General features: G+C 32.9%; 1 protein-coding gene across 17 annotated transcripts in view; it reads right to left on the bottom strand.

Moving 5' to 3' along the window:
* Window positions 1-3923: 3923 nt before the first annotated feature.
* Window positions 3924-24018, bottom strand: part of LOC127698468 (uncharacterized) — a 67974-nt gene continuing 47879 nt past the window's right edge. The window contains exons 7-16 of one of the 17 annotated variants that reach the window (XM_052202033.1): window positions 21477-21963; window positions 20693-20941; window positions 18529-19435; window positions 13693-13864; window positions 10337-10540; window positions 9471-9542; window positions 8159-8293; window positions 6250-7411; window positions 6148-6198; window positions 3924-5994 (exon numbers count right to left, since the gene is read on the bottom strand). In XM_052202033.1, the coding sequence (XP_052057993.1) occupies window positions 5847-5994; window positions 6148-6198; window positions 6250-7411; window positions 8159-8293; window positions 9471-9542; window positions 10337-10540; window positions 13693-13864; window positions 18529-19435; window positions 20693-20941; window positions 21477-21963 (3587 nt within the window). In that variant the 3' untranslated portion in view covers window positions 3924-5846. Of the gene's footprint in view, window positions 7412-8158; window positions 8294-9470; window positions 9543-10336; window positions 10541-13692; window positions 13865-18528; window positions 19436-20692; window positions 20942-21476; window positions 21964-24018 lie in introns of all 17 variants that reach the window. The other 16 variants (XM_052201966.1, XM_052201975.1, XM_052201994.1 and 13 more) reach the window with 16 other exon arrangements.

Here is a 24018-nt window from a genome sequence, read left to right as displayed (position 1 = left end):
TTTGGACCAACTTGAAAACTGGGCCCGAAATCAAAAATTCGTAAGGGTTCCGCGGAACCCAGTGTCTCGCCTACTTTTGCTGTTAATCGCAGGCTCAACAAAAATGAGGAAAAAAATAAATAAAAATATTCCTCTCTATACTATCTTTTGATTGTTAGTAGCTTCTGTCCAAGTTTGGTAAAAATCCAGGATAGTTTATGAATCTAATAAATGTTTTAAAAACTTAAACTGCAGACTGTATGTAATGTTAACTGGAAGAAAAACAAAGTCCATTTATAAGTAAAATACGGAAAAAATCAAACAAAATTTTAACAAAATTTCCTTCTAGATACTAGCTTTTAATCATAAACAAGCTTCTGTCCAAGTTTGGTACAAATCCAGGATAGTTTAAGAAAGTTGTTAAAATTTTAAAAACTTTAACCACTGAGTGAATGTAATGTTAACTGGCAGAAAAACTAAGTCCATTTATAAGTAAAATACGGAAAAAATGGATTTTTTTTTACAAAATTTACTTCTGGATACTATCTTATGATCATAAACAAGCTTCTTTCCATGTTTGGTAGAAATCCAGGATAGTTTAAGAAAGTTATTAAAATTTCAAAAACTTCAACCACAGAGTGAATGTAATGTTTCTTGGCAGAAAAACTAAGTCCATTTATAAGTAAAATACGGAAAAAATGGATTTTTTTTTTTTACAAAATTTATTTCTGGATACTATCTTATGATCATAAACAAGCTTCTTTCCAAGTTTGGTAGAAATCCAGGATAGTTTAAGAAAGTTATTAAAATTTCAAAAACTTTAACCACAGAGTGAATGTAATGTTTCTTGGCAGAAAAACTAAGTCCATTTATAAGTAAAATACGGAAAAAATGGATTTTTTTTTTTACAAAATTTACTTTTGAATATTATCTTATGATCATAAACAAGCTTCTGTCAAAGTTTGGTAGAAATCCAGGATAGTTTAAGAAAGTTATTAAAATTTCAAAAACTTTAACCACAGAGTGAATATTTGTGGACGCCGCCGCCGACGACGACGGAATGTAGGATCGCTATGTCTCGCTTTTTCGACAAAAGTCGAAGGCTCGACAAAAATGTAAATACATGTTTAGATTCAGCATATCAAAGAACCCCAAGAATTCAATTTTTGTTAAAATCAAACTAAGTTTAATTTTGGACCCTTTGGACCTTAATGTAGACCAATTTGAAAACTGGACCCCAAAATTAAGAATCTAAATACACAGTTAGATTCGGCATATCAAAGAACCCCAATAATTCAATTTTTGATGAAATCAAACAAAGTTAAATTTTGGACCCTTTGGACCTCAATGTGGACCAATTAAAAAACGGGTCCCAAAATCCAAAAACTTAATACACAGTTAGATTCAGCATATTAAAGAACCCCAAGAATTCAAGAATAAAACCCCATTGAAATTAATCAAGAAATAAGCAATTTATTCGAAGTATCTTCTTTTGCACAATACTGTGCAATTGAATATTTCTTGCTATTGCGCAATACTGTACAATTGACAATTTCTTGCTATTGCGCAATATTGTGCTATTCGATATTTCTTGCTATTGCGCAATAGAAGATTTCTTGCTATTGCGCAATACTGTGCAATTGAAGATTTCTTGCTATTGTGCAATACTATGCAATTGAAAATTTCTTGCTATTGCACAATACTTATTATATAATAATTTACACATCCTGTTTGGTGTGTATCTCCTACCATATCATTATTATTTGCTTTTAAATATAAATCAGAAATAACCAACTTAAAATGGAAAATTTTAAAAGAAAAAAAAAAGGAAAAAAAGAAAAGAAAAAAAATCCCCCCCCCACCCCCCCTAAATTTTTTGAACCCCCTTATGATTCATCACCCCAAACTCAATCCCAGCCTTCCCTTTGTGGTATGGTACCTTGCAGTACAATTTCAGAGAGATCCATACACTTGAACACAAGTTATTGTCTGGAAACTAGAAAAATGCTTATTTTTGGCCCCTTTTTGGCCCCCAATTCCTAAACGTTTCGGGCAATTACCCCCAAACTCAATTCCAGCTTTCCCTTTGTGATATGGAACCTTGTAGTACAATTTCAGAAATATCCAAACACTTACACACAAGTTATTGTCATGAAACTAGAAAAATGCTTGTTTTTTGCCCCTTTTTTGGCCCCTTATTCCTAAAATTTTGAGGCAATTACCCCCAAAATCAATTACAGCCTTCCCTTTGTGATATGGAACCTTGTGGTACACTGTCAGAGAGATCCATACACTTACAAGTTATTGTCTGGAAGTTACAAAAATGCTTATTTTTGGCCCCTTTTTGTCCCCTAATTCCTTAACTGTTGGTACCATAACCCCCAAAATCAATCCCAACCTTCCTTTCGTGGTATTGAACCTTATGGTAAAATTTCATGGAGATCAATTCACTTAAACTAAAGTTAGAGTGCAAAAACCAATGTGTCTTCGGACGACGCCAGACGACGACGACGACGCCAACGTCGTACCAATATACGACCAAAAATTTTTTAATTTTTGCGGTCGTATAAAAACTAGATACCCCAATGATGATTGTGGCAAAGTTTGGTTAAATTTGCCCAAATAGTTTCAAAGAAGATTTTTGTAGAAGTTAACGGACGATGGACACCAAGTGATGAGAAGATCACTTGGATGGGCCAGGTGAGCTAAAAAGTGATATTTAGACTTCTCAAAATAATAAAATCTTTCTGGTTTATTTAACTGTGAATCAAAATCATCTTAATGCAGAAAATGGAAAGTTATAGTAAACCTTTACTCTTATGGCTACTGTGGTGTATGGTTTAAAACCAACAGACATACAAGGAGGCATAACTTAACCTCTTTCAGTATCAGTCTCTTCCTACATAGAACATATTATTGTCACATTGGCATTCAAGGATTAAAACAAAACCTTAAAATCCTATTTTAAACTTCTATACTTTTAAAGACGACTACAACAAAACCAGTGAAAATGCAATGATTGTAATGCATATCGTAAGCAGTAAAGCTTTTTTGGGGCATTTGCCTCTGGGAGAAATAAAAGAGTTAAGTTACTAAAATTAAAAATAATGAGTTCTGGCATGATTGCCAATGAAACAATCATCTTGAGACAAAAGCACCAAGACTATAACTACAGAGAGGAATGTGTTTCATCAAACCAACCTGGAAGAAACCATTTCCTGAACTACCGTTTGAATAAATATTTTAAATGATAGAAAACATTTCAAATGATAAAATTGACACTTTTAATAATTGAACATGTAGCTATATATAGGGAGTGGCTTTTTATGGTTATATCACCTCAAAATTTCAATTGACCACATTTTCCAACAGGAATGATTAATAGAAATATTGACCATTATTTGCAAACCTTGTCTTAAGTTGATTCTTTATATGTTTTTCAGTTTTTGTTGCCTCTAGACTTCAATAATCAATCAAATCAAATATTTGTTGTAATTCTTCAGCCGATTTTTAGTTTATTCTATATTTGTTGCAATTTTCTTGCTGATGTTTAGTCTGATGTTGTTTTTTGTAATCATTTTCTCATGTTAGTGGGATGAGATTGGGATTAAGTTGTGCAACTGGTTTGAACTACATGTGGCTGTCTATAGCCAGAATAGTAATTTTCTCTCAACTAAATTTGTTTACCGGTATCTAAATTTAATTGGCTTCCAAATTTTCTGCACGTTCCTGATGGAAGTTAAATCCAAAAAAGCGCTTTGGACACACCAAATTTATTTTCAATTCCGTTTATTTTTCTGGGTTTGTTACAGCTTGTAATGCTGTATATATTCAGGTTGGTGGTTGTGGCCATTCCATAATTGTTAATTCCACTAGTCATTGGTAGCGCAATTGGTAATAAGCTTATTATAAACTAATGTCCTAAAAATACAATGACTTAAAGGTAAGATAAACAGTTTAATAACAACTTTGTGATAATAAAACAGTAAGGTCACATGATTACCAACAGAAATTTCTTTGAATATAAAAAAATAAGAAACTCATAATTCATAAACTGCTATCCTTTGCAATCTGAAATTTGACATGATTACCAGTACTGGTGTTATATTAATATACACAAACCTTACTGTCATGTCATGTCATGTCATAGGACAATCCTTTGATACAACTAAAATAATGAGACACAACCAAATTCTCAAATGAATTCTTGATAAAACAATTTAAGTATTTATGCCCCTTATGCCCAATTTTAAGGTCATTGAATTGTATATACTTGCAGTAGTGAATGCATCAATACATAAAAGCTGTAAAAACATGTGCAAATGTCACAGATGAAGAATTTTTTGTTTATCAAAATATTTATAGTAATTGTGTAGTATTTAAATCCATAGAAGTACCATGAAAAATCTTAAGCTGTAGACAGAGTGCAGGTCTTTTGATACTAATGTTTTTTGTGCAATACAAACTGATCAATTATAATTTGCAATGCCAAATTTGTGCCTTCAAATCTGAACTCTTTCCCCAATTTTTTTTCTTTTATAAAAACTTGCACAAATATTTGGTTCTAAGATTGTATTTTCTAAATCACTCCTCTTATAATGTAAATACCTCCCTCTAATTATCCAAAATGAAAGTTCTAAATCGTATACGGTTTTACAGTTCAACTCCCAATTTAATACTTAAATTACCAACTTCCTTCAATCACTTGTTCATTCCTTTTAGGTACATACATGTAGTTTCAATATGTGTCATCTGAACTCAGTTTCTATTTGTGGTTTTAATCTTTAATATACATGAAATATTAGCCACTGGATGATAAGCGTCTAACCATCACCTTTTTAAGTACTGTCGAAAATGTTCTTCCATATATTTAACAATTTTTCTATGCTATTGATACATTTTTATAAGTTCATCTCTTTACCTGTCAAACCATTCAATGCTCTAATGATAAAAACTTGTATGCAAATATTAGAGAGACTAAGAAATGCTATACATCTGAAAATACCTTGCTTTAACCTAAAAAAAAATGTAAATTGCATAATGGAAATTGTAATCAATTTGAATTTAGCTAGATTTTTAAATTCTCTTATCAAAAGCTGAAACCTTCAAGTTAAAAACCCTTTAAGTACATGGTTGACATTATTAATAACCCCTATTTCTGTACAACATCAATAAAAATGCCCAAATTTACTGTTCACAATATTGTCCGATATTTGAAAATATTCATATTCAATGTATGCATCTGTTTTAATGTAACTTATTTGAAGCAATATATGGATCCATTTAAAAATTAAAAACATATGCCTATCTAATGAACATCTTTGTTTCTGCTGCCAACATAATTGCAATAAGCACACAATCAGCTAGCTTACTGTGTTATAAAATGACCTCATTTTTGTGAAAAGAATTTGCAAATAAAAAACAGCAAAGATCAAGCTATCTATTTCATCATATTGCCTTAAAAAATTACTTCCCTTTTCTTCTGGTGTAAAATCTGTCCCCATTGCACATAAAAACATAAACCAATCTACAACTACTTCTTCTACTATGAGTTATCTAATATGACATTATTAACAATACAAAAGCACTATACAATAAGCAGCACCATCTGTAACAAAATGTGAATAGTCCTTCTTCCTTCAAACACATATTATGCTACATGTGAAATAATTGTCATTGTTTTTGTTAACAAAAATAAATTCTAAAACAAACAAACCCATAAAGGGAAAAGTAAACTAATTCATATAAAAATACATTGTCATTATGTCCATTAGGACAGATATTTTCTCAATGTGTACTTATTTTTTTCTACATTGCCTTTTGGCTCATTACTATTGAACCATTTCGTTTACATTCTTAACTTCATCCTAGGCTTGCTCGTCCTCAATAAGATCATCAGATTTCCCTGTAGTATCTTCAGCTTGGCCGTTATTTTTTTCTTTTTCTAGAGTTTCCTCCTGTGACCTATCCCCATCATTTATATCCTTTTCTTCATCTAGAATTTCCTCCTGTGACCTATCCCCATCGCTTTTATCCTTTTCTTCATCTCGAGTTTCCTCCTGCGATCTATCCCCGTCACTTTTATCCTTTTCTTCATCTAGAGTTTCCTCCTGCGACCTATCCCCATCACTTTTATCCTTTTCTTCATCAAGAGTTTCCTCTTGTGACCTATCCCCATTACTTTTATCCTTTTCTTCGTCTAGAGTTTCCTCCTGTGACCTATCCCCATCACTTTTATCCTTTACTTCATCTAGAGTTTCCTCCTGTGACCTATCCCCATCATTTATATCATTTTCTTCGTCTAGAGTTTCCCCATCATTGTCTTCATCTTTGATTTCATCAGTATTAACATCATTTCCTGTACGCTGTTCTTCAACCTCTTTTTGAACAAAATCAATGTCTTCTTCTTCTTCTCTAGCATCAGCACTATCTGTGTGTGACTCTGTGTCATTAATCCGGTCTTTCTCTTTTAGTTCCTGGTTTTCATCTGGAGACTGCTCAATATCTTCTTCCACTTCCTCCTTCTTTATTATTTCAATTCCTTCTTCGGTAGTCTTCTCGATATCTTCAATATTCTCCAAATTTTCATCAGTTGATTTTTGAACATTCTCCTTTTGATCTTCTACTGATAATTTATCAATCTCTTGTACAAGGTCATCATCATCCTTTTCTACATTGTTGTTAACTGCAGAAGTTCCATCTTCTTTTTCTCTTTCTTCCATTTCTTTTTTATACTTTTCAATTGCAACTTCTTCCACTGAATGTTTTATAAACTGTTCAATAATATGTTTTGGGTCCTCATTTTGATCTGTTTCAACAATATCAGACTTTGATGAACCTTCAGTTTTGATATCTTTTATTTCTTTTGATTGATTACTTTCCTCAACAATACAGCATTCTTTTAATCTGTTGTCTATTTCTCCTATATCTTGACTGGGTTTTGATTTTTCCTCTCCAAGTTCTTCATCGCTAAGGCATTTAATGGTGTCTTCTTCGTCACTTTCTGCATCATCTTTCTTCTCATTGTCATGTTCTATATTTACTTCATTTTTACCTTCACTTTTAAAATCTTTTTCCTCAGTGACTTCTGATTGGTGCTCTTCTTTCTGTGTAATTTCTTCTTGATTACCATCTTCAGGTTGGACTTCTGTTTTGTTGGTTTCAATTTCTTCTGAACTTTTCTTTTCAGGTTGTATTTCCAATTGCAACTGTTCACTTTTCAACAGATTTTCCTTTTCAGGCTCTATTAAGTTTGGCCCTATCTGATTTTCATCTCCATTTTTTATTCCTAACTTTTGTTCAATTTCAACTTTTTCACCGCCTCTATCCACCTCTTCAGCAACCTGACTTTCTTCCTTTTCATCTTCAGCATCATAAAATTCATCTTCTTCCTCGTCTTCCCCTTTCTTTGCTGGTATTCCATCAAAATCATCTGTAAAATATTCAATTGTTTTGTGAAAAACATGAATCATCCTTTTTCTTTACTGTGCACTTTCTGTGACTGTTCTTAACTGAAAGTCATTCCATCAATTTTTAGGTCTGTAACTAAACACTTTTACCCATTAAAATCAGATTAACTTTTATAATTCTTTGGTTTTTTTTGGTAGCAAAGTTACTGATCATACTGATCTTGAATTTCCTAAGAGACTTGGATATTTAATCTTTGAAGCACTTGAAATGAATTCAAGATGTTAAAGAGCATTTTGGATTTCAGAATATATCTATTTTCTCCTTGTATTTTCTATGAGCCTCTGTTACCTATCCTGATACAACATGTGGGTTGAATGTTGACACAAATTATACAAAAAGAAAAGCACACTCTGTATGTGCCGTCCCTAGTCAGGAGCCTGCAGTTCAGTGGTTGTCATATGTTGCTGTTAATCATATTTGTTTTTGGTTCATTGTTTTGTACATAAATCAGGCCATTAAGTTTTCTCATTTGATTTATTTTTACATTTGTCATTATGGGGCCATTTATAGACAGCTGTGCAGTATTAGTTTTGTTCATTGTTGAAGGCCATACAGTGACATGTAGTTGCTTACTTCTACATTATTAGGTCTCTAGTGGATAGTTGTCTCCTTGGCAATCATACCACTTCTAACCTTTATAAAGTATTTAAACTGCCCATGCCATTAGTCTACTGAATTGTTATAATGAAAACCTTCTGTTAAACAATACCTGTTATTTTTGGCACTGGTTTAAAATCAACAAAAGAAAAACTATCTGACGCAGTGGTCTCTAATTCTGAGTCCTCTGGGTATGTAGAAACATCAGTGGTGGTTTCACCGGGGCACATACTTGAATCGTCCAAAGCTGTAAAACAATTGGAAAATAAACAGTTGCAAATCTTAGAATTATCTTAGGCAACATTTTAGAAAGTTGAGTTCATGTCAAAAATATTGATGAAAAGCATAAATTAATCATTTAAATTGTAATTTTTCCACTATGCAGTGAGAAAAATCTATCTTATTATATGTGGTCAAACTTTCTACTTTTAAAGGTATAAGATCTTAGGGAAAACCTTTAATTTCTTGTAAAGGTAGGCAACTGTTAATTGCACATCAAACAAGTTGAACTGTGAGCAATAGATATTACTAACTAATGGTATCCCCCTATAACTATTGATGTAGAGGAAGTTGATGAGTGATGGATGTTAAACACATCACACATTACAGCAGGCTCACATTAAGGTTCATTCCAAATTTAGGAAAGTCTTGATTTGTAGTTTAGAAAAATAAAACCAAAATTTCATAGGTTGGGGGTTAGGTGAGGGTTGAACCTTTAAATGCATCACAGAGTATAGCATGCTTACCAAATTACAGAAAGCTTTTGATTTGCAGTTGCTGAGAAAAATCCAACCAAAATTTTAGGAAACAGACTCTGATAGAATGTCAAAATTCAAATCACTAAAGCTTAACAAACCCTAATATGATACTTGCAGTTGCAATTGAAATGCATGAATGCTTAAACAATGGCCAACATATTTCAAAAGAATACTGAAGTACTCTTCATTAAATAAATCTCGTCATAAAACAACATTTGAACAATGTTTTGTGGGTTTGAAGGGTTTTTCTGCAATAACCATGATAACCTTAATCAAAAATGCTCAATCCAAAAATTATTAAGCCAAGGATGTATAAGTAGTTGAATATGCATATATGTATATAACTTATACTTCTTTTAAACCTTATTTTATAATAGAACCATAAATTTGAATTCCATTGAATTGTAGCATAGGTGCTATAGAAATTGTTGCTTAAAAGATGTTTTTATTTAAAGAACATAAATGCAAGATGGATAACAATGAATGTTAAGTGATTTAACAAATTTACTATAATTGCTAACATCCACTTCATTTGAACTTTGGTGGATAGTTGTCTCATTTGCAATCATACCACATTTCCATATTTTTATATCAAATAGCATTCAACAGTACTGAATTCAAATTGTAGTTCTAGATGGATTTTCTTCTCCATAACCAAAATATTACCACTTGTATCCTGTCCATCTGTGCTGCCATAAGAATTCTCCCTGTGTAATGACATCTCATTAAACAATGGTTCTGAAAGAGAAGAGACAATGTAAACACACACAACTAAATCTAGTATCTTTCAGAGACCATTCAAGTTGTTCTTTAAGGCTAAATCATTTTGCTGTTCATGTTTTCTCTCTCAATAAAATAAATACTTGCAAGTAGCAGCCATGTTTGATGGCGGATCCTCAACTACACTACAGCTCACATGGATTTTGCCATTTTCACCCATCCTTGGTGGGCGTGGTCATACTTTTAGATGTCCCATATGACCCTTTAAAGTGGACATCAGGACATGCCATTTCTCTTTTTTAAATCATAAGATTTTATTAGACAATGTCTTGAAAAAATAAGAAACGCTACGGTATTCAATATAAGTACTGAATCTTCTGTTAAATTTGAACGGACATGATTGGGCTTCCCAGGGTGGAAAGGTGGAAAAAGTATAATTCAAATGAGCAGTAGTGTAAATATCTTAATCACACATTAACATTTCCTAATATTTTTTTACAGCAGTTAAGATTTTGACACATTTTTTAATGAAATTTCTTATTAAGATTAACCATTGTTATAATCTTAATTAAAGAAAGCCATGTTGATCTGTTAGTGGGGTCATCAGAATTAATTTTTATAGTAAACACATAAATGATGACATATTCACTTTGATACAAATATGCCCAAAGATTTCAGATCCTTGTTAAAATAAACTTTAAGAAGGCCATCAAGTGAAAAACACATAATCATAGAGGAGGGAGGGCTTCCGTAATTATGAATGGAGCCTTTTTTTAATTTGCTATAATAAAAGTTTAAAGTTTTATTCAAACCTGTATTTTCTTCTTCCATGATTATCTCTTCTATTATAGATCCTGGTATATAATCAGCAAAGCCAAGTTTTACTAACTGTACACCCAGCTGTTGATCCTGCTCCTGTTGTGTCTTCAGAGATCCATCAAACAGAGAAACCTTTAACTTATTTTCATTACGATCACAAAAATAGATCACCATTTCTTCACCAGGAGTACAAACATCTGAAATTATAAAGTATATGGAATTATGGTTACTTTTTAGGTATTTAAGGTGGTTCCCAACACCTTGACTAATATTAATTTGGCTTGTTTAATTTTCATAAAATTTTGACAAAAATATAAAAATTTCAAAAAATTTGAACCAACCACTTTATCAGAAAAATTTCATTGGTTATATAGCAGTTTGACAAACACTAATTTTGATCATTGAGAAGCTTAATATTTCCTTAACAATACAACGTGATTAAAACGTTTAGCTGATTTTTACAGAGTTATCTCCCTGTAGTGTTAGGTACCACCTTAATAAAGGAATTATATCTCTGTATTAAACTGTACAGAATACGAGTATGAGACAGATGTTGTTCCTTGAATCTAAAATTCATTTGTTTGATGCTTTCTTTTAGATTTCAATATACACATATCAGAATTTCTTACTGAAGACCTTTTCAGTTTCCACTCTTGATTTATTCTCATATCAAAATTTCCAATAAACAAACATTTTGTTGTTGTAAAATTAAACTAGACAACTATGAAGAATGAAAACAATTTGAGCCAGTTTTCAATGTCCTGTATATTTCCTTCAATATGTTTACACTTTTTACACTATCATCTACAATTGCACTCTAACTCCCAAGGAGGCCGTTTTAAAACCATACCATACAGTTGATTTACACATCATCAGCAAGAAGAAATTTCATAAAAGAAGAAAATTTAATGCAAGGAACATGTGGAAGTAAATGCAAAAGACACATTGATGATGATGATGACAGCTGGCAGTTTAACGTCCAGTGGCAAATTAAATGCATATTCCGGACAAGAAAATGTTAATGTGATATGAATATGAACCCTGTTTTGTACGAGATTACACATAGAGCAAGGTTTTTAACTTGCTAGTCAACAAAGTAACAGCCTAAAAGAAAATATATCACCAATGCCAGGACAAATTTTTCCTGCAAGCCTTTCTTCATACTCCTTAATGCTACATGTTAAGTAGAGCTCAAGCAACAAATACCAATTTTCAAGTCTTTGGTTTAACCAGGCTAGGGATTGAACCCATGACCTCCTGCACTTGGAACACCATTTAAGAGCCAGTGTTATACGGAAACTTCCCTTACTATAACCCTAGGACAACCAACAATGACTAATTAACAACGTCTTATCTCCTATACACATACTATTGAAGTGAACAAAGGTAAAGATCAGTAATAAAATGTAAAGATCTTTACAACTGTTTAAGGATTACTGTGTAAGTAATTTTATTGAATATCTGCAAACACACTATGACCTATATATACAACTTCAGACAGGATTTTACGGATTTAATCTTTAATAAATGGAGAATGTGTCAATGGAACACAGATGATGCCCCAGCTTGCATATAACGCAAGGGACACAACTAGAGAACTGTAAAAGTGACGCCACCCAAATTCGAACTTGATCTGTGTTTTATGGTAATAAACATTGTGTGTAAGTTTCATAACATATGGTTGAGGCAAACTTAAGTTAGGGTAAAGGGGCATAACTCTAGAAAGATAAAAGTGATGCCACCCAAATTCAAACTTGATCTTCATTTTGTGGTTAAGCATTATGTGTAAGTTTCATAACATTTGATTGAGGCAAACTAAAGTAAGAGAACAGAACCAAATTCAGGATCTACGGACGGACAAGGGTAAAACTTAATGCCCCCTCCGGCGCAGCAGGGGCAAAAAAAAAAACCCCAAAAAAACCTAAACTGTACAACTTTTAACCTTTGATCACAAGTGTGCAACAATTAAAATGTTTACTATATGCAATTTCGTTCAATCCAGACAATTTGTATGCAATAGATGAATCAGCTTATTTCTGAAACAATTATTTTATCAAAAATTTAATGAATGTTGTCAGTAAGTGAAAACAAACAACTTATTTTACAATGTCCACAAATCATAATAAAACAACATATGATTATTTTCAAGAATCTTTGTTTATGATGGCTGCAAATTCTTCACTTGGATTTTTTCAGAAGACTAAAATCCACAAATTTCATAACCCACCAACATGCAACTTTTGTTAAAACCACAAAAATTGATACCCACTAATAAAAGTACTTTCACAGTGTGTACCCTTTTGTTGTTTAAATGCTAAACACATGGGAATTTTATAGAAAATCCACAGCCTTTCCCTGTGTACTCTTATATTTGACAATTATGTATTAAATAGAATGGGGATTACTGCATGCAGTGTTAGCAATGATTTCCCTAAAACAAGTTTTGAAATAAAGATATTAGTTAAAACAATTACAAATATATTATAGACCAATTCAAGTACACTTTCTAGGGCACCCTTGACTTTAATGACTCAGCACAAGGTTTTTTGGATTATATAGGTTGTTGAGGACTTTTTGTAAAGAATAAACGCTAGCACACCATGGATAAACTAGCGAGTAATTTAGGTTTCAAATGTTATAGCCAAAGTCTCTGTAATAAAGTCTGTGGATTTTAAGTAAAATATTTGGATTGAGTTGACACAAAATTCAATTAAGACAATAAATACATTTTCTGTGAACGACGTTTCCTTTAGTATATGTACAAAATGGTGTATCTTTTATTCAGTATTCTTGCTGTTTTGATATTATAAAACTTTGAAATTGCATAATACATCCACAGAAGGGATCATAAACCTTAAGATTCCCCCTAAAAACAGTAAATGTGATGTGAATGATCTTTCTTATCCAAAGCTAGATAAAAGTATAGAGATGGTAACATTACCTCTCATCCCATCCCCCCGCCCCATTTTATTATTTTACTTCAGTGCATTTTAAAATATTGGCTATAAATTTTCATTACAGCTCTTCTATAAAAGCATGCAAAGCAAACCTTTGATCAACTTGCTTGCTATGTTTGTTTGGATGTTTGTAAACAAAAGGTAGGTAGTCTGTTTCAGTCTGTTTAATATATACTGGAATTTTATTGGACAATAATCATTAACTTCATTGCATGTCAATTTTTATTGTCTTATCAAATTCCAGTATATACAAAACAGCCTGAAACTCCGCCTACCTATTGTTTGCAAACATCCAAGCAAACATAGCAAGCAAGTTGATCAAAGGTTTGCTTTGCATGCTTTTATAGAAGAGCTGTAAAAAAAACATGTACATTCAATATAGTAAAACAAACCCTGGAAATAAACAACTGTGTCTTCAGACCATTCCTTTTGATTATCAACTGGTTTAATATCATCAAGTTCACAAAGATAAGCCTGCGGTGGGTAGTTGCGAATATCTTCAGGCATCTTTCTCAGGTCAGTCTTTTTCACCACCTCTTTATTTCCAATGTCTATCAAATGTACCTGTAAAACACATCATATATTTACATTTACATTATCACCACCATACGACAGTAACTTTATTCGGTTATACAATATACAATTTTTTTTTATTTTTTTTTCCAAATTAAAGGGCCCATTAAGAGCATAACATTAATAACAACATGACATAAACATTACAGAGTGATTAAAGAAACATAAAATAATAGTTCAAATGCATGAGGAAAGGGTCAGTGGTCAAGGGGAGGTAATTTTGCTATCTATTAAGAGTATTTAACTAATTTTCTGATTTTCTAAGTTGCAGGCCTTTATCAAGGTATGCACATAAAATAGATAAAAAAACCGCTATCTTCATTACTCATGATACATGTAAAATGATCATTTCTGTTTAAATTAACTAAACTGGGGTATTTTTTGATATAATCGGTCATATCTCTTCTGAGGTTATTGTAAAGAGGGCATTCAAGAAGAAAGTGCATTTCATTTTCAATAGAATTTGAATTACAATATAAACATATCTTCTCATGTCGAGGTAATATTTCATATTTACCACATACATTGATAAATCATTCGTGTCTGCCAGTTTCTATTCTTAAACAGTGATTGCTGAGTGTATTTTGTTAACAAATGTTTTTGGGGGTGCTTTAAATCTAAATAATTTTCATAGTCAAATGACCTCTTGTATGAAAAATAAGTGTCCAATTTGCCTTGATTCTGTAAATAAAAATCTCACATTTTCTCCCAATCATTTTGAAAATTTATTTTGAGCTGTTTTTATCAGTAAATTCTTAAATTAATTTTTGCCTAAATTTTTACATATATTTAGGTCAATACCCAATTTTTCGCTGTAGAAAATGATATTAGAGAGCCACGAGTTATTGGAGCTAGTTTGAGCTTTACTCTCAATCATTTTTAACTCAGCATATGCACTTTTCAATAAATCAGATGGGGAATTCTCTAGTCTATGCCAATACAAAAACATATGTGTTATAAATTACTCTTCTTGCAGTTTATCACTTTGAAGCAGGCAATTGTTTTGGCCATGACAATATAATGTATGATCAAGGATCCGGAAATTTTTCCACACAATTTCGGTCATTTTGAGATGATTGAAAAGTTGGTGCCCCTTTCCAAATTGTTGATGTCAACTTAACTAGATTCATAGCATCAACGAACTTGTATTGCTGTTTCATCGCATTTACTAAGTAAATGTCTTACCATTACCATGAAGAACAGTTAAGGGAAGGCAATAGTTTAAAATTGAAATGATTTTAATGACTCAAAATTGTAAATCTCTCAGACATTGCTTACGTTTCTTTCGATTTGACAAAAGTTAAAACCGGAAGTTTGCGATAAAGTTAAAGTACGAATAATTCCGGATTCATTTCCGGGATTTGTTTTGTTTATCAAATTGACAGGAAATCACCGGCTTTTTTTTATTTTATTACCTTTATAAGTGTTTGAATGTAACAGACAATAGTTGCACTCGTTTAATTTGGCATTACATTTGCATTTTACGATTAAATATTAAATTTGCTGAAGACAATTTCACGCATGCATATTATATAGTAAATAAAGCACATGAAAAAAATACTTTTTTCTCCGTAAATTTAGGTTTAATTTTTAAATCAGATTTGATGATTGTCTTTGCTGAAAAGTAATTAAATAATGAATACACTTGTCAGGGAATTTCAATTTTTGTTAAGATATTATTCTGAGCTTGTGATCACTGTCAGGTGTGAATATTAAAACCAGAGGTAATAAAATGCTCCGCAGGGCGCAGCTTGATACGACCGCAGAGGTCGAACCCTGAACAGTTGGGGCAAGTATGAACACAACATTCAAGCTTGATACAGCTTTGCATTTGGATTGTGATTAAATATTTGACACAGCATAGGTTAGTAACACAGAATGAATGTGGTCTAAGAACTTAAAAATTTTAAATTGGACATTCACCTATTATGGTCCAATATCCAAAATCTAAATACATGGTTAGATTCAGCATATCAAAGAACCCCAAGAATTCAATTTTTGATGAAATCAAACAAAGTTTAATTTTGGACCCTTTTGACCTCAATGTGGACAAAATTGATAACGGGGCCCAAAAATCAAAAATCAAAATACATGGTTAGATTCAGCATATCAGAGAACCCCATATATTCAATTTTTGTTGAAATCAAACAAAGTTTAATTTTGGACCCCGATTTGGACCAACTTGAAAACTGGGCCCATAATCAAAAATCTAAATACATGTTTAGATTCAGCATATCAAAGAACCCTAAGGATTCAATTTTTGTTAAATCAAACTAAGTTTAATTTTGGACCCTTTGGACCTTAATGTAGACCAATTTGAAAACGGAACCAAAAATTAAGAATCTAAATACACGGTTAGATTCAGCATATCAAAGAAGTTGAAAGAACCCCAATAATTAATTTTTGATGAAATCAAACAAAGTTTAATTTTGGACCCTTTGGACCTCAATGTGGACCAATTTAAAAACCGGGCCCAAAATCCAAAAACTAAATACACGGTTAGATTCAGCATATTAAAGAACCCCAAGAATTCAAGAATAAAACCCCATTGAAATTGGTCAAGAAATAAGCAATTTATACGAAGTATCTTCTTTTGCACAATACTGTGCAATTAAATATTTCTTGCTATTGCGCAATACTGTACAATTGACAATTTCTTGCTATTGCGCAATATTGTGCTATTGGATATTTCTTGCTATTGCGCAATACTGTGCAATTGAAGATTTCTTGCTATTGCGCAATACTGTGCAATTGAAGATTTCTTGCTATTGTGCAATACTGTGCAATTGAAAATTTCTTGCTATTGCACAATACTTATTATATAATAATTTACACTTCCTGTTTGGTGTGTATCTCCTACCATATCATTATTATTTGCTTTTAAATATAAATCAGAAATAACCAACCTAAAATGGAAAATTTTAAAAGAAAAAAAAGGAAAAAAAAAAATCCCCCCCCCCATAATTTTTTGAACCCCCTTATGATTCATCACCCCCAAACTTAATCCCAGCCTTCCCTTTGTGGTATGGTACCTTGCAGTACAATTTCAGAGAGATCCATACACTTGAACACAAGTTATTGTCTGGAAACTAGAAAAATGTGTTTTTGGCCCCATATTCCTAAACGTTTTGGGCAATTACCCCCAAACTCAAACCCAGCTTTCCTTTTGTGATATGGAACCTTGTAGTACAATTTCAGAAAGATCCATACACTTACACACAAGTTATTGTCCTGAAACTAGAAAAATGCTTGTTTTTTGCCCCTTTCTGGCCCCTAATTCCAAATATATTGAGGCAATTACCCCCCTCATCAATCCCATCCTTCCCTTTGTGGTATGGTACCTTGCAGTACAATTTCAGAGAGATCCATAAACTTGAACACAAGTTATTGTCTGGAAACTAGAAAAATGCTTATTTTTGGCCCCCAATTCCTAAACGTTTCGGCAATTACCCCCAAACTCAATTCCAGCTTTCCCTTTGTGATATGGAACCTTGTAGTACAATTTCAGAAAGATCCATACACTTACACACAAGTTATTGTCCTGAAACTAGAAAAATGCTTGTTTTTTGCCCCTTTTTGGCCCCTAATTCCTAAAATTTTGAGGCAATTACCCCCAAAATCAATCCCAGCATTCCTTTTGTGATATGGAACCTTGTGGTACAATGTCAGAGAGATCCATACACTAACACACAAGTTATGACTGGAAGTTACAAAAATGCTTGCTTTTGGTCCCTAATTCCTTTACTGTTGGTACCATAACCCCCAAAATCAATCCCAACCTTCCTTTTGTGGTATTGAACCTTGTGGTAAAATTTCATAGAGATCCATTCACTTAAACTAAAGTTAGAGTGCGAAAACCAATGTGTCTTTGGACGACGACGACGCCAACGTCATACCAATATACGGCCACAGAAATTTTTTTGCGGTCCTATAAAAAGTGATTAGCGATCATTAGCCAATGTTTCCCGGAGGCATTGATATAGATATTAGGAGGGCCCTCAGGATTATCAAACTACTGGAGTGGCAGTTTTATTACAGGAAAGGGATTATAAACAAAAACAAGTGATTACAACTTACACAAGACAGTGCAAAATGGCGATTAAGGAATCCGATTTCAAACACTGAGTCAATGAAATGACCGAAATTACTTCTTTAAAAAAATAAATCCTAAATCCCAATTTCTCGTTTAGGACAAATAGTTTCATCTTAGGACATGACTGGCATATATGACCGTTTCTGGACCCTTGTGTATGATCCTTTATAAAACTAGGCAGACAACAGTTTTATGCTGATGCCATTTTACCCTCAAAAGAATAGTTACAACTGCACAATTTTAATTAAATGTAACTTTGTAGCGCAAGTAGTAAAATATATTTTTTTAAATTGGTTATTTTTCTATAGGTATTTTTTAACAATTAATTATTTCAAACTTCTTTTTTGTTCAAGTATTTGTTCAATACAAATAATTAGGTGCTGGTTAAATTGAGATTTTCCATTTTTTTTATAACCTAAACTTAAATTTTAAACATGTAAAAACTTACTCAGTGATGTGAATGAGACCTGTAGTAATAAATTTTGTGTTTGTTTTTGCTATTCACTAAATAATTGTTATTATTACTTGTATATTCCATATATTAGCCTGCTTAAACACATACCTGAATTCCATCATCTTGAACTTCTTCAACTTTAGCCCTCTGCCAGTCTTTAACATCTTTACAGCAAGCTAAACAAAGTTCATCAACTTTAATAAGATCCTCAGGCAGATTATCGTCTGGGTTCATTGCAATATGACTGTTAATTGCCTTTTCAATAGATTCAATTGCACTATCCTGAAACAACACATAGAAATTTGATGGATCATTTACATGGGAAATAATCACATGGTACTCAGAATCTGTCGACAATAAACGTCCTAGAACTTCTGCTGTAACGTCCTTCCTAGGGCTTCGTTTTACAGGTGTCTTTTCTTCAACGGAAACAAGGCTGTTGTTTTCCCGCGATATAAGATTAACAAAATCATTTTCTGCCAAAAGACTACTTAAATCTATATCTCCATCATATAGATAAACGGATATTCCTTCGTAACATGCTTGTTTGACTTTCATTGTTAATGTCTTATCTTCGCACAGAGCCTCAAAATATTCACAAGCCTCCTCATCCCAGTCATCATGAGATTCATCAAGGTCAATATCATGTAACATACAGTCTACAGCTTGCATAGGAAGCTCAATATCACCACTTTTGATTGCCTTCACGTCTTCTGCCTTTACACAATATGTACTTCCATAGTCCACAAATAATACTGTTAATTCTCCATCTTCTAGTTTTGATCTAGTGACACCTCTGTAGTAGCGACCATCACCTTTACACTTGGCAACACAAGGTGTATCTATTTCAGCCACATTATCCACTGAATCACTGTATTTATCCTGTAAACTGTTCATGAGTTTTTCAAGTTTGTTTTCTGGATCCACTATCTGGCACCAGAAACAGGTGGGGTTTTCTATTTGGGACACCTTCACAGGGTAATCTTTATCAACTTCATAGGTCAATCTGGAATACCTAAAAGGTAGAAAAAGATGTAAAATATTTAGAAATATGTTTAAGAAATACAAGGTTTGCCTTAATTTCTTACAAGAAAACTAAAGGCCTAATTTATACAATACAATTTAAGAAAAAACAAAAACAAACTCTTTTACAGCAGATTCCATTGAGTGTGTAGCCAAAGGTAATATCTTTGGTTAGTTTGCTTGTTAGCTGAACCGTGAAGTCATTATTAGGTCAGGTATACTACCCTCCTTTCGAAGTAGCATAGTCCAATAGACAGATCAATTGGTTTTCTGTCGGACTAGTCTATTCTTAAAGTAGGGTAGTTTACCTAACCTTACAATGACTTCACGGTTCAGCTAACAAGCAAGCTAACCAAAGATATTACCTTTGGCTACACACTCAATGGAATCTGCTGTAATATCATAACTTAAATAACTGTTCTCTGTAGGTAAAGCTTTGTTTACATTTCACTTTTGCTAATTCTTGCATGTTTACAGATTAATTCCAAGCAAATACTTTTGTTACATATTTAAACCTAGGACTTAAAATATTGATGATTCATGTTAATTTTTAAAATATTGATGATTCATGTTAATTTTTTTGAATTTTGATAGAATTTCTATGTAGCAACATTCCAGCAGTATACAGAGTATATATCTCCCAGTTGATACGATATTCCAGGGCTATTATTTCCTATCATGATTTCCTTGATAGAGGGCTGCTGATCACAAAGAAGCTATTAAACCAAGAGTTCCAAGTGGTGAAGTTGAAATCATCCCTTCATAAATTTTACGGACGCAATCACGAGTTGGTTGACTGTTATGGAATATCCGTTTCACAGATGACAATGGATTTGTTCCAATTATCGTAACTACAATCCTGTCCTCTTTTCCCTGAATGTGACCTATCAAATTAGACTTACCACCCGGTTTGTACTAACATGAGCAACACTAAGGGTGCCACATGTGGAGCAGAATCGGCTTACCCTTCCAAAGCAACTGAGAACAACCCCCGTTTTTGGTGGGGTTCGTGTTGCTCAGTGTTTTATGTACTGTTGTTTGTCTGTTTGTCTTTTTCTTATTTTACCATGGCGTCATGAGTTTATTTTTGACTTATGAGTTTGAATGTCCCTTTGGTTTCGCCTCTCTTTTGTATACAGAAATCACAATAATTAATCCTGCATTTGTGTACTTTTTCAACAATCGCAACAATAAATGCAAACAATAATTTCTGAATTTACAGTATATGTACAACAAATATTGTTGGTACCCATAAAATGTATCCTCCAGTATGGATTCTTCATCTGTGGTTAGAGAAGGCATCTTCATCCTCATAGGACTGGCAATATCACTGGAGTCTGAGAACACTCGTCTTACTTTGGTGTTAACACGTGGAGTTGAGATTATGATACCATGTGACTTCTCTATCATTGACTGGTTGACTGATATACCCATATCTAACAACTGTACAATGTATGATCTACCTTTTCCATGACCAAGTATATCTGCAAGTAAGCTCCTGTAACAAAAAATGTCAAAAAACCTTTACAAAGTTTTTCCAGATCATGTCTTTCCCACATAAACATGCATTGCATGATGACTATTTGAGAATGGTGGTACCATAAAAAGAAGACCCATAATAATTTCTTACACATTTTCAGTTAAGTTTGTCTTATTGTTCATTTGAAGACGTGCATGATGTGTTGTACAATTCTGTGAATCTTTCCTGTGGATCCTTTCTTAAAATTTCAACACATTTCTCATCCTTTTATAATAATTGCTTACATCCACTTCATTTGAACTCTGGTGGATAGATGTCTCATAGGCAACCATACCACATCTCCTTATTTTTATATCTCATTATTTTCACACAAGGCTTATATACATGAAACTTGATACCAAGTATTTAGTAGCCCTTGATTTGAAGTTTCTGAGAAAAATGCGACAAAAATTTCACCACTTCTATCAGAGAAGGATGTCATAAGTATAAAAGAAGAAACTAATAATCCAGCAACCAATATTTGCATTACACTGTGTATATAAAAGATACATACTTATCGCTAGTGAGTTCAGTAAATAGTGTCAAGTCCTCATCACTCCATTTTTCTCCTGAAGCACCAATACCAGACAATATACATGGAATACTCTGAATGGGTAATTCTGCAAATTTTGTCAACAACTGTTTCAAACATGTTATGGAAGTTTCTTCCGAATTTCCATGATCTAAATAGAAAACATGGCACTTCTCTCCATCAACTGATGTCACTTTGACTCGATACCATGTGTCATCTTCAGAAAGCTTTGCTGCACAAACCATTTGAGGTTCTATCTTTGTTATTTCATACTGCTCTTCAGGTATATTAGAATAAAAATTGAACATATCATCCATTAAGGTGTTTATTTTGGTAACGTTTTCTTCTAAATTTACGTAGAATTTACTTGGGCTGTCACTATGACTAACAGTTACTGAGATTCTTTCTCCTTCTTTCAAAGTTATAACTTTCATGTCTTTCAAACTATGTGTTACTGGTTCTTGTGCATCTAAAATTAGATAAAATAAAAACAGTAATTATTCAACTGAGATAAATGGTTTTTTATCTTTATAGCACTGAAGCCAGATATAAAATTATAGTAAAATTGTATGGTGTGTAGGGTTTTTCTTGAAATCAAGTTGAACTGTGAGCAATATCACAAATAATATCTCAGCTTTAAGTATTCAGTAAACAGAAAGTTGAAGGGCAATGGATGTGAAAATGCATCATACTGTATAGCATGCTCACAAGAAGCTTGATAACAAATTTTAGGAAGCTCTGATTTGTAGTACCTGAGAAAAGTGCAACAAAAATTTCATGGGACAGACAGATGGAGGGATGGATAGACATAAAGCATTATACAACTCTCTGAAGGAGCAGGATTAAGGTTGTATGCAATACACAGATGTATATATACCCCTACCTTCAGAAAACAGGTGATTCATGGAAATACTAGCAGACATCGTTATTTTTCACTTAATAAAAATGTTACGTAGCAATCTACTAAAACTATGAAATTATTCCGATATATATGAAACAAGTTTATCCATTTGGATCCAAATGCCAAGTTTGAATAACATTGATGGGAAACAGTTGGGAGTATCACCTCTATAGCATTCAATGACAAAAATAACAAAGTTCCACACATTGTAAAACAGAAGAAACAAGAAGTAGATATGAAATAAATGTGAAAATAGTTTCACTGTATAGCATGCTCACATGAAGCTTAGTACCATATTTCAGGAAGCTCTCCATTGCAGTTTCTGAGAAAAGTGTGACAAAAGTTTTGTGGGACAGATGGACAGACAGACCTAACCCAGTAAACCACCCTACTAATAAATTGGCTGTTAAGTTTGAACGCTTAACAATATTCTAATCTGTCCAAAATAGGAAGTACACATATTCAATATGTGAGCTATCACTGTGCAAAGTTTGAATAATGTTGAAGGAAAACCATTGGATTTAAACACAACACAAAATGTGTACCCTCTTTGGCATTCTTTGACAAGAATATGTTTCACGCATGGGAAACCTGAGAAAAATAATTCAAATCTTGACTGAAATTTTACTGTGATGAAAATATTTGTTTGAGAAACAGACGGACAAAGAACAGGTGATATAGCCCTATCTATTAGTGTGTGGGGTAAAATAAAACCATAATCTTCTCGATAATAGTGGTTCAATTGAAAGATTTCAAACACAATTTTTGATGGTCCTTGCTGCTGATTCTAAAATTCAGTTAATGTGCAGTAAGCACTTTTACTGTTCTCTGCAGTACATATTCAGCAGTAAAAATCAATAAGCCTTCAAGTAAACCTAGGAAAGGCTTGGAAAATTGTAGTCCAGATTAGGCTGAAAATTTACTAAACCAAATGTCCAGTCAAAATCCAAGACTTTTAGACTCACTAATGCTTCTCAAGATAAGACCTTTGAAGTTATACAAAATCCACATAGGTCAACACATGACATATTACCCTGAAATTCTTCATCATAAACTGTTTCGTCTGGAGATAATTCTGAAAATCCAGTCTGATCAAGTGCAAGATGTGTTTCATCTGGGGAAAATTCTGAAAATCCAGTCTGATCAAGTGTGAGATGGGTTTCATCTGGGGAATATTCTGAAAATCCAGTCTGATCAAGTACGAGATGCGTTTCATCTGGGGAAAATTCTGAAAATCCAGTCTGATCAAGTATGAGATGCGTTTCATCTGGGGAATATTCTGAAAATCCAGTCTGATCAAGTGTGAGATGTGTTTCATCTGCGGAACATTCTGAGAATCCGGTCTGATCAAGTGTGAGATGTGTTTCATCTAATGAAGCAGTCTGATCTAGCTTTTCTATGTTGTCTATTGACTCTTCTAGAGAACACAATGTGTCAGAAAAACCTGTCTGATCTAAAGTTAAATGAGTATCATCCATGGCCAATGACTTGAGGTCTAAAAATAAGGAATGACAGGATATAAATGATATATGCATGATTGTGAAGGTTCAATCTCTAATTCAGACTGATTTTCAAAAGAAATTTACACAGCACTTTGGATGAAGAACAGCAATAAAACCTGTT

Source organism: Mytilus californianus, unplaced genomic scaffold (assembly GCF_021869535.1).
Source record: "Mytilus californianus isolate M0D057914Y unplaced genomic scaffold, xbMytCali1.0.p SCAF_1, whole genome shotgun sequence".
Taxonomy (NCBI): domain Eukaryota; kingdom Metazoa; phylum Mollusca; class Bivalvia; order Mytilida; family Mytilidae; genus Mytilus; species Mytilus californianus.
Note: the sequence above shows the minus strand (reverse complement) of the source record. Positions and strands in the feature narration are given on the sequence as shown.